A 12052-nucleotide genomic window follows, 5' to 3' on the forward strand; every position below is an offset into this window, starting at 1 on the left:
AGCTCAGGTCACAGAATGAGGAGCTTGCATGCAAATAGTGATGGCTGCTAGTTTAGTTTAGTTACAGCCTCCTGCTTGTGTTGCTAAAGAAGTTCTAGTGACACAATTGTGTTGTGAAATTATGGATGTTCCAAGACTCACCGTAGCGGGTGCATTCCAAAGACAAGTATCTTCAGAAAAAAAAAAAAAAAAAGACTCTAGAGGCTATTGTGAAAATGGTGCTGTTTTCCAGTTAATGTTGAAATAGATCTCATGCTGAAACCATCCATCACTGTTAAATCCTGGAGCTTGAATTGGGATAATGTGGCTGAGCCCAAGCAAGGGCCACAGTTTTGTCTGCCTGCACAGCTGAGAGATTGACCTGCTCCTCTGGTGGGGAAAAAAAACATGGACAATTTCCTGGCTAGTGTGAGAGGGCAGCCTGCAGATGGGATATGAGAGGCAAACAGTTGATTGCAGCAGGGAAAAAGCGACACATTGGGTTTGGCTTCAGGTTGCTCAGGAGTAGTAGCAGCACTGCCCCGTGGGAGCTCAGGGGCAGAGGGGTGTTAAACCAGTTGGACCTTTGCTCTAAAGGTTTATTTTGTGTGTGTAATTGTCACTGAAGGGCACTGGGCATATGAAGCTTGATCTAAAAGTAGTTAATCCTGAAAACTCCAGGGCATAGCTGTCCTCATTTTCAGTATGGGGTCTGCCTTACAAGCAAACTACGGAGGCATAGGTAGCCATAGATTTAAGAGTTCGTTTTCCACAGTGTTCCTGTTCCTCAGAGCCACTTGAGCAGAGGCTGGTGCAGAATGTACTGGTGTGGAAAAAGACTGGTTGCTCTTTGAGTATTGGTGTAGTGGATTTGTAATTAGGATCACTGCAACTTTTTTAGGAATGTGTAGTTTCCAAACAGTTGGATAAATTTGTCTGTGCCGTGCACACAGTGACTGTAAACCTGGTGGATTAGCTCTTCTGATCAGCTCTGAGCCAAGTACTGAGTTTCTTCCTCATGTGAAGCACACCCCTCTCCTTCCTAGTTCTTAGGGAAGGAACAGCATAGATCGGCTGTGTGTGCGCTATGATGCAGTACAATTCAGGTATAAAGATTGATTTCAAGCAGTGGTAATCTTGTCTTCTTTGTAACTGGAACAGGAAAATTAAACCTGAGCAAATTCACCACAATGGCTGGAACAAATGTAGGAGCTGTTGTTGGGGTAGAACAGACAAACCGTTCTCCTTCAAGTGTTGTCACCAATATAGAGCAGTGCAAGTGCTTCAGGGCGGTAACTGAGAAATACTGCAGTGGGCAGTCACAGGGTACTTGTCCCTGTCAGTCAGTGAGTGCTCGTGCTCTAGACAAACGATGGTTACGCTTGTTCTTTTAAAAATGGTGTCTTCCCACCATGGTCAGCTTTCATGTTCGCTGTGTTCGGATGTTCGGTGACTTCTCATCATGCTGTGCGATCAACCATGGCAAAGGCCTTTCAGCAGGGTTCTGGTCGGAAAGTGAGAGGCGATGGGACGAACAAGAGGCTTCACACCACTTGTTACAGGAAATCCAGAGCTCTGCTACTCTGCTTTCAAAAGCCCCAACTGCTAGTAGTTGAACAGCAGCGCCTGGCCACGAGATGTGGCTATGTGGAGTTGCACGGCTGGGAAAGAGGTAAAACCATGCTTATAACTATTTAACAGAGAGATGGCCAATAAGCTGCTGTGACAGAGATGCAGGGCATCTGTCTTCAGTCCAAGGCACTGATTGCGGGAGACTCTACTTTTTTGCTGTGGAGGCTTGGTTACCTTGGCAACCTGTTTTTAGCTGGATCTCTGCTCTGGTGGAGAGCCCATCTGTACCTGCTAGTTCTTTGTTTTGAAACGGCTGTTTTACAGAAAAATATCTGACAGGAGTATTTCCAGAGCTGGATTATTGTGGAATCCAGGCTCTGCTTCTGGTCCCAGGAGTTTCAGTCTGATGATGAGGGGATGATGGTATGGCGAGTTCTGTGGCTGGATTGAAAAGGTATTAATATATCTGCTTCATGAGGTGGGCTGCTGTCATGGACAGGAGAGATGCTACTGCTGATTGTTAAATCCTGGAATAGCTCTGACAGATAAATCAGTTGCATGTCTGGAGTTTGCAGAGAACTTTGTTCATTCTGGTTTGCACTTCAGCATCAAGCCACGAGCTGGTAGATTAATCTGAAGTAGCATCTGTCTGTGATGAGTAAATACCCACACTAGGGTTGTAGGCTTCCCTTTTGGGGGAATATACAAACTTTTGATACTGCTGGTGAACTTCTAGTATTGGAAGGTAGTGGTTGCAGGACTGTATTCGGAATCTGACAATTTTGTTTAATTCCAGATCTCACCAGTCTCTTCTCATCTGTCTTTTTACTGTTGGTTTTTTGGTTTTACCTTTTGTGAATACTTTGTAATCCTGAAGGAGAAGGGGGATATCTAAATTTTGCCATTACCTCATTCCTGTTCCCTGTGCTTTATCTCTTTCTATTTCATAGCCTGTACCTTTGGACTGAAATTAATGGTCTGTTCTGTATTTGCTATGGGGTTCACTCAAACTTGAGTTGGTTTTCTTGCAGGTTACTGGGTAGTGGGTAACACTTGTATAATGGTGGGGGGAAGAACAGATCAACAAATTCTAGTTGTACCTATAAAATTGGAGTAATGCCTGGCATTACTCTGTTAGATGCAGTTACTAATTAGTAGGTAATTAAGAACCTTTTTAAAAGTCTGTATAGCCTTCCAGCTTGACTTTGCAGGCCATCTAATTCAGATGTTTTAAGTCTTGAAATGTGTTGACTTCAGAGCAGAGAGTACATTAAGAATCTGTTCTAGGCAGGCATCAGCTTTCAGTCCTGAGCAGCTATAATGCAGAAGAAAATAACTTTCTTTTTTGAAATTTTCAAGAACTAGAAAAAACAAGGTAAAGAACTTTCCATCTTATTCAAGTGTATGGAATACAATTGTTTATTGTAAAGTCTGTTTGATTAAAGCTCTTTTAGCCAACCTTTTTGTTAATTCCCACTATCACTAACTGATTTTGTGTGGTTATGCAGGAGCTTTTGTTGTTTTTTTTTTTTTTTTAAGACAAGTGTGAACCAGATCTGTAGTCTTTACTGCACAGCTCAAGATAACTGACACAATAAAGTACTATATCCTTCCTTGTACCTTTGCAGCAGAATTGACATAGAGCTACAGAAAAGCTATGCCGTGGGGTTTTTTGTTACTTTTTTTTAACTGCATGTATCAACAAGAGTGACAGTTTGGGGCTGACTATGCATACATCATGTTGGTGATGTATGAAGCAGAAACGAGACAGTTGGATTCTCCAACCCCAAAGCTCACTTCAGGATCTGGCAGATAGAAAAATCTCCTGTGAACCGACTAAGCTAACAAGAGACTTACCTTGAGCCTGAGCAGATTTGATTGGGAAGTCAGTGAAGGAGAAAAAATGTGGGACAGTAAAATGGCTGTCACTTACCTGTCCAGCACAGTGTTTTAGCCACAAAACCCCAACCAACAAACCCCACATGTAAATTGAGGTATTTCTAAGAGGTGAGCATATATTTCTGAGAGGTGAGCAGCTGGCATTTAGGTTAGTTTATACTAGATAATGAAAATGCATCTCTAAGTGACTTTTTGAGAATGGCTTTGCTTTTAATTTTATTTAAAAAAATACGTATTTTCTCCTAGCTTTGATCAACTTGTTGAAGTTCCTCATGTCTAATGAGACTGTGTTGCTGGCCAAGCACAACATCTTCACCCTCGCTCTTATGGTGAGTGCAGACAAAGCAAATCCTCTTATTTTAAACAACTTAATCTTGAATGAATCTTAGGGAAGAATACAGGATTTCTGGCCTGGTAAGGAGATACCAGTAGAAGGCCACAAAGCAGAGGAATATCATTGTGGTTGGTTTCACTAGATGTTTGGAAAGGGCAGTGCTTGGAACTCACTGTAGGGTCTGCTCACTGAAATAAACAGGTCTATGTGAGGAAAGGCTTAGTTTAATTTTCCAGATCTGGTATTGTTTTTTCTTGTTCTGTGGCTCTTTGTATACAAAATAATAGAAACCGGTTTTCCTGACCCCAGATACGATAGTATTTAAGCTTCTTGTCTGTCTCTTCTGTACTATAAGGAAAATAATAGATAAAGCAATGAAGTAATTAGCCCTCAGTTGCATTACAGTATTATTTGCTCAAAAGTTTTGGACATAGTTTGTATTGTTTCTGTTGCAGAATAGATTTTGTGTAAATATTCCTGTTGTAACTTCTTTTCACTTCCTTGTATAGGTTGTGAACCTGTTCAACATGTTCATCACTTACGGAGATACCTTCCTCCCCACTCCCAGCAGCTATGATGAGCTGTATTATGAAATCATCCGGATGCATCAGAATTTTGACAACCTTTATTCTATGGGTGAGTACCTCCTGAGTCGTCAGGACTACTGTTGACTGGAAGTGAGGATGGTGGTGGAGGGATGTTTGTGTCAGGTGTTTTCTGTCCACCTGCTACTGATGAGTGTCTTGGTGAATGGACATGTTTTGTGTACTAGGACATGTTTGGTAAATGAAGAACTGAGAGAGGGATAAACTTGTTAAAGGGATAATTTTTTTTAGTTAAAAAAAAAAAAAAAACAAACCAAAACCCCAGACCCATTGCCTCTGAGAAACTTACAACAAGAAGCTTGCTGTGCTAGACAAAGCACATCTACTACACTCATTGCCAAATCAAACCAAGAAAACAGCGCTCACAAACCTGCATGCAATGACAAGCAAATCACTGGACTGAAGAATGTTCCTACTGGCAAAACAGGGGGAAGCTGCCATCCTTCAAAGAGAGAGAGGCATGCTGGAATGCCACCAAGTGACACCCAGCAGGGAAAAGAGGAACAAAGGAGAGCAAGGAATGCATGGAGGCATAATCAGGCAGTGTATACACAGGAGCCTGCAGCCAAGGGTAGCTGCAGCAGCACTGGTGTAGTGCCTGCATGCTTGAAGCTGTGAAGAAAAGAATATAGCTGTGTTCGTTCGCTTTGTTGTAGACGGACCTTTCTTCCCTTCACCCCCTGCTCCCTTCTCAGGATGATCACCCAATGAACAACAGGAATTAGTATAAGCATATAAGGGGAGTTAAAAGGGCAATGGGAGACAGACAGTTGGCCACGGCACTCTTCTGACATGGGAGAGAACCATCCTCACGTAAATAAAGTAGCCTAAATAGTCCCTGCAACTGGAGGCAAAAATGAACTGCCCTTTTGTACAAACTACCCACAGTTTTCATCCATTTTATAAGGGATCACTTGGCCATTTTTGTGCCCTCTGAGCACATAAGATTTTTTGCTAACCCATTTCCTACTCCTAGGAATTGCAGCTAGTAAGATGAGCTTTTACTAGCCAGTAATTTTTCAAACTCATCCCATGTGGAAGCTGAAGGAAAGTGGAGTAGAAGAATAATGCACTCAAACTTACTGACTTGGGCTGCAATAGGCACATCTGACCTGTTGAAAAAATTCATTTGTCACATGAATGTTTTCCATCCTGCTACACAGAGCAAACCCCTTTGAATTAATGTTGTAGATGCCTGAATGGAAACCCTTTCTGAATACATTACTTCAGATATTCAAGTACGGTACCTACTGTTTGACAAAATAATGTTACTCAGAGCTGACATCTTTTTTTCTGCAGATAACATGTAATGGTAGCACTAGGAAGTGAGAAGGTAGCACTGTGTCAAGTTGATGAAAGTCACAGTTTAACCAGGTGTCCTGACAGCTTCCCTTTTTTTCCCCAGTCCATCTCACTGGGACTATAGTCACCCTTCTACCCCCTAGCCTTGGGATATTTGTTAGCACAGATGAGAAAGCTACTCTGTCCTTTAGTTTCCCTGTTAATGTGGTTGAAACTTTCTACATTGGGAGTGGAGGTGGAATCTAATTGTCTTGGGTTTTATTTCTTTATTTTTCTTGTCCTGAATCTGTACTTCATCCAGATCTGCAGGACCGAAAGCTTCTCTCATGCAATAATGGGCATGAGTATGCAGCCACTGTGCTTGTGGATTCATCCATGTTTCTAGGTGATCCTAGCTTTGAGTGATGTGCTGTTCCTTCACTCTTAAGTCAAGGGTGAACCTGACTGTGAAATGTAACCTCCAGAAAACCCTGTATATACAAATTCATAGAAAATTCCCTTCTATTCAGGCAATATGGAAATTAATCCAAACATTTGCTAGAGGATCTGTTATTGTTTTGGTACTTACTAAGAGATGTGCAGGTAACTACCACCGTAGAAACACTACAGATTCTGACCTAAATAAATATTTTTGGTACTCTGGCAGAAAAGAACTGGATTCCCTAGAAGTTCTTCCTGCTGCAGAATGTTTTCAGATCTGCCTCCAAGTTTGTTAGAGACCATCTGTGCAACAGAACACCCTCATTCCTACAGGGAGTGTTTTTCCCTAGGCTGGTGTGTAATTCCTCTCTGCAATTCCAGATAAATGGGGAGGTAAAGAATCCACCACTGCTGGGGTGGGTTTAAATTGCAGGATGTAGTCCAGCTCAGATGGAACCTTGCATAAATAGGAGCCAGAGGAGAACAGCAGTGTGTGGAACAAAGGATATTGTAGACCTGGGACGCTGCCCTGTTTCTGGGGAAATTAACTTTAATATGTGGTGATGAAAGCAGTTAGGAGGACCTAGGCTCTTCTATCCCCTCTGCTTCCTGTTTCCCAGCCATTATTTTGTTCTGCTCACCTCTTATGTGTTCCTTACGTTTCTTAGATGGGCTTTGAAAGGAACTTCTGCCCTGGATCACAGATCATCTCAAAGATGACCTTTGTTCTGATGTGGTTTCCAGACCGCCATCTCACCAAAGCAGTTTTTTTTGATGTTTTGGATTAGAAAATTGCCAGTTCTGTGCCAGCACTGTTAACTGTCTTTTCCTTTCAGTTCTAAGGCTGTCTACCAATGCTGGTCAATGGAAAGAGCCTGCAAGCAAGGTGACCCATGCATTAGTCAATATTAGGTAAGGAGTAGAAGTTGTTAACCATTTTAAAGATTCTTGTGTCCTGTGTGACTGCATTCTTATCGTGACACTTTCACATTTGTTGTATTGAATTTGATTTTGAATTTATTCTCTTTGTTGGACTAAATTGCTGCTCTAAACAGGGCCCACTGGGCTAAAGAGAGGATCACCAGGGTTTGATTGTCCTCTCTCTAATAATTCTCTCAGCTCTTCTGTAGACTGAGTGCTTTCAAAGCATGACACAAGCTGTAATGAATTAATCCTCACAGCATTCTTGGGAGAAGTTATACAGTAGGGAACAATGTTGTGCTAGCAGAGTAATTGTGGACCTAATGGATTTCTGTTGTGTGATTCTATTGCAATTCCATGAAGCTATGAAGGGGACTATAAGCCAGCTGTAATAACCAGACTCGAGGCCTCTTTTAACATTGCAAGATTTTTGTGTGTGTTTAAAACTGATTATTTAAGGACATTTCAGTATTCTCTTAAACTTCTTCCTCCTGTTCAAGGGCAGAAGTTATGCTCTGCTTGTAAGGCTAAGGAATATCTAGGAGTGCTTTTGTGCTGTATTCCTTCACAACAGCAATAATTTCTTTTCCTGGCTTCTGGAGCAGCTAGTACTGACCAAGCTGGGTACTGGGCAAGAGGCTCATGGATCTGATTGATTTGAAAATGGAAGCATGTTGCAGGAGAGAATTTACTGTTTATCTCTGGCTTGTAAATAAACCATAAAAGATACAAGTATTTATACTGAAAAAAATAGCTGTCCATCACTTCCCTGGTCACCCCAGACACTAGGTGTCTATGCAACACCAAGTAGCTCAGTACTGCTACATTGTTAGTACTTGTCATTTTCCTCACTACAAAAGAGATTGTGTAGGACAAGAACTAACTAAGAGGGCATCTTTCAAGTCAATATACATCTTACATGTCTATAAACCACCTTAAAGGCTCCCCTAGTAAGTCTGTAAGCTTAATAACATCACATATGGTTCCAGAAGATTTATTTTGCTACTATCCTTATTTTTATTTTTTGTAAACAGACATAAATGAAAGCTTGTGGGCAGATAATGGACTTGGAGTGAAACAGCAGAACAGATAGCTGTTGGCAAATTAATGTCATTTAATGGGACAAAAAGTGTCTGCCCTGGGAATTCTCTGCATACCCCCCAAGAGAAGTCTAAACTGGGAAGAGATAAAAAAAACGAGTGGTCACAGAGGGTTTGTGCTCACCTCTGGTCTGTGCAACCAAGATTATGCATTGGCTCATTTCCTGTTGGCTTAACAGCTGCTTTTGTAAAGATCAGCATGCAGCTGAGACAAGATACAACGAAAAAACTGACACTGTGATACCCTTCACTGGACATGTTCAGTACACAGTACTGTCTGGAATCAGTGAATCCTCTAACATGTTTCCCTTCTAGGCTTTTGGTAGCTTTCCCCTGCTCTACCTAACTGCTCATGTATGTTGAAATTTCATGTGGTCTTTTACTAGCCTTAGAAGTTTTCATGAATAGCAGCTTTTCAGTGAAATTAGGAAAGGTCTAAATTTGAGATGATTCAAGGCCTGGAGAGGGATTAGAATTCAGAGAGGTTAGTCTGTTTGACTTATCCCATTTCCTCTCTTGCTCCAAAAAAAAAAAAAAAAAAGTTGGAGGGAGAGGCCAGGTATTTTGTCTACCAGTTTGTTTTCTTCTCATGGTAAAAATATTACATTTGAGGAGTTCTTTAACTGAATAGATTTCAGAGCAGCTGGTTGTTGGAAGCTGGAGAAATCCAAAGGTACTGTGCTTTTGTGAAGGTGATTGACATTGTGATGTTTCAAAGTGGTGACTAGGACTAGATGCCTTTTTTTTTTGTGAGAACATACTTTAGAAAGTTCCAAAAGACTCATCTCCGTACAGTGAAATGGATGAAGTGAAGGGCCTGTGATAATGTAATACTCCATTTTGGCCTAAAGACTGAATTTAGGTGTTTGAAAGTTGCAGATCATGCAGCAGAAGGACAAGAGGGTAATTCTTCGAGGACTGCCTCGAGCCTTACAAGGTCTGAAGTTTTCTGCAGTCTGTTTGGAAAGACCATTTTGTCCTGTTGGCTGCCCCACTTCTGTGGCAATGGCTGTAGGAGGACTTAATACTAAGGCCACATGTTTTCTTCTGGTGTTGGACCGGGAGTGCAAACTGGAGCCTTGTGCACACACGCTTGTGGCTCTGTGTTGCAGAGTCATGGAGATGTTGCAAACCCAAATCAACAAAGAGAAAAGGGAGAGAGGATGCTTGAGAGGAATAAGCCTTTTAGGGCTTTCAGGCTGATGGCTTTATTAGAGAAACACAGTATGTTAATGAATGATAATATTATAATCAGATGTAATTATTTCATGCATTGATAAGGATGTGCTGGTTGGAACCTGGCTTAGCTCCCCATTGTCTGGATTGCCTGTTTGTTTATGTCCCTGTGATTACCCCTTAGAGTGGTCTTAGCATACTGTTTCTTGTTTGGATGCCTTTGCCATGAAGGGAATGAGTTTAGAGAAATCCACCTCACGTTGGATTTTTCCCTCAGCTTGTTCCATCATTCTGGAAAGTTTTTATGCGCAACAATTACCTGCTTTGGTTTATATCTTTATCTCATTACAACAGCTATTTAAAAATAAATAAATAAAGATTGTCATTTCCTTATCCTAAGACTTTTGGTGGGAAAGACTACAAATGTAAAAACATCTGTGTGTGCATGCATGTGGTGGGCTTTAACAAGTGTCTTAAATCCTAGTGTACAATCTTACGTGTATTTCTGCCAGGAGAGGAGTGGTGAGTTGTTTACAACTTTTCAAGGCTGCAATGCATTTGTGTTACAGGAGTAACTGTTGGGGAGAGACATAAAACAGACCTGCTTGTACCCCACAGTGCTGGATTGGCAAGGTCATCTGATTAATTGCTTTAATACAGAGTCAGGATGAGTAATACCTAGAGAATCTTTGACATGTTCTTGTTTAAACTCAGCTGCAGAGAGATCCCACTTTGTGTATCCTATTATGGTATTACCTGTACTTTTTAGTTGTACCCTATTCTCCACTAGGCAGTCTGATTGGGTTTTGTTGTTGCTGATTGTCTGATTTTTCTAGTCCTTACTCCAGGGAAAAGAGCAGTCACAAATGTTTTGAGTATTGAGAGATGGGGAGGCTGAGATGGGGAGGCTATTGCTAGCTTCTCTCCATACCTCTCCTTTTTACAGACAATTCATAATTTCTGTCCAACCTAAAGAAAATGAAAATTTGAAGACGACAGAATAATAATAGCCTTATCTGGCTAGAATCTTGCATACCATACTGGCATGAGTGATGCCTATTGCTATACTATCCCATAATAGTGATTATAACTTCTATCTGTGGATTTGTCTCTGTGGTTTACATAAATAATTGAGACATGATGGACTGCAAGATATAGCTGCAGCGCTGATGGGGTTGAAATAAGAAGCTGCAGCAGTTAGTGGTTTGAAAACTCACCTTTTCACCTATGAGGAAATAAGCACATTTTGAGACAAGTAATTTTTTTTAAGCTAATGAGCCTCTTTAAGATAACACTGTGCAGGTTTGCATTTAATGAGAATTTTATTAACGCAGGGTTCAAAGGGGCATCTTCTGATTGCTTACTCAGTGAGGAAGGTGGCAGCTGAATCCCTGCATTCTTTTAATAGACTTTCTCCTGATCAGGATTTTTTCAAGGTGAATAAATAGATTAACTCAATGATTAATAGACTGAATTTCCCCATTGTCTGAAATTCAGTCCCATCATCATTTTAAAAGTAATTTTATTTTTCTCACTGAAACACTTTTAACAAGCAGAGAGTAAGTCTGTAGTATGGAACTAGGTGGTAGGATTTTTATTTTTTTTTTTAAAGCATGTTTTATGTGCTGTTGTAGCATATGCTGCAATCCTCGCTTGGGTGCTTTTATTCACTCTTCCATCTTGCAGCTACCTTTGTTCCACATAAGCCACCCTGTGTGATATTCTTTCTTTGTACAGGAGATGCTGCTTCTCCCAAGGCTGCTTTTGGGGTTGTAAAGGAGAGATTGGGGATTTGGGAGGAGCATTTAAAGCATCACATGGATGTGTATAAAATGGTTATGCTTGTTGCCAGTCTGGGCAGGAGCACTCCAAAGGAGCATTTACTATTTTACTCATGTGAAAGAAGGCTAAATTGGGCTGTGCTTGTTTGTTGTAGGCTGCCTGGCATCCCTGCTCTGAAGCTAGAGCTCATGTTAAATTATGAGCACTCCACAGAACTGCACTTATTGAAAACCTTGACAGAGGAGGAGGTTCTGTTCAGATATTTGTTAGAAAGTGAGCAGCTGCAAGCAGTCCACATAGTACCTTCAGCATTGTTCTGCTTTACAGCAAGGAATTTAGCATCTGTTCATGGGAAGAGAAAAGCTGAACACTGCTGACCTTAGTCATGTTGTAATGGATGGCTGTAGCATTTATGCAGGATACGTGAAAGGGGACCTGCTGATAGAGAAGTGCTTCTGTATGGAGTGGAGGCCTAGGGATTACAGTCAGCTGAGACTGTGTTATGTATATAAAAATATGTATTTTTTACACACACTTCCCTCCTTCCCTCTCCCTCTCTGTACAGACTTAATGGACACACACACATGCGTTTCTTGCCAATATGAGTAAGAGAATGAAAAAGGGAGGGCAAGCTTAAAGCCTGTTTATGAAAATAAGTGGTCAAGAAAAAAAATCTATGTGCATGTATGTGAAATATGGATATCTGTGTGTATATTATATGTATATGCATATATATGAATGTGTGTATCCATATATGGATATCTGTGTATATATAAATACATACACACACATATTCACACACATGCATATACTTACAAATATAGATATATGTTTATATATAAAACACACACAAACATCTTCCCTTTGACAATGGGCTAATCTAAAGCCATAATTTCCAAGCTGAAAAAGCTAAGCCACTTGCTTGTTTCCAACTTCGTCCGAGGTGAACTCTGAGTGTTGGC

General features: G+C 40.9%; 1 protein-coding gene across 2 annotated transcripts in view; it reads left to right on the top strand.

Annotated features, from left to right (window-relative positions):
* Nucleotides 1-12052, top strand: part of ARMH3 (armadillo like helical domain containing 3) — a 130319-nt gene that overhangs the window by 54228 nt on the left and 64039 nt on the right. For both annotated transcript variants that reach the window (XM_069796801.1, XM_069796802.1), the window contains exons 21-23: nucleotides 3697-3779; nucleotides 4294-4420; nucleotides 6948-7023. In XM_069796801.1, coding sequence (XP_069652902.1) covers nucleotides 3697-3779; nucleotides 4294-4420; nucleotides 6948-7023 — 286 coding nt within the window. The remainder of the gene's footprint in view (nucleotides 1-3696; nucleotides 3780-4293; nucleotides 4421-6947; nucleotides 7024-12052) is intronic.

Source organism: Haliaeetus albicilla, chromosome 11 (genome assembly GCF_947461875.1).
Source record: "Haliaeetus albicilla chromosome 11, bHalAlb1.1, whole genome shotgun sequence".
NCBI classification, from domain to species: Eukaryota; Metazoa; Chordata; class Aves; order Accipitriformes; family Accipitridae; genus Haliaeetus; species Haliaeetus albicilla.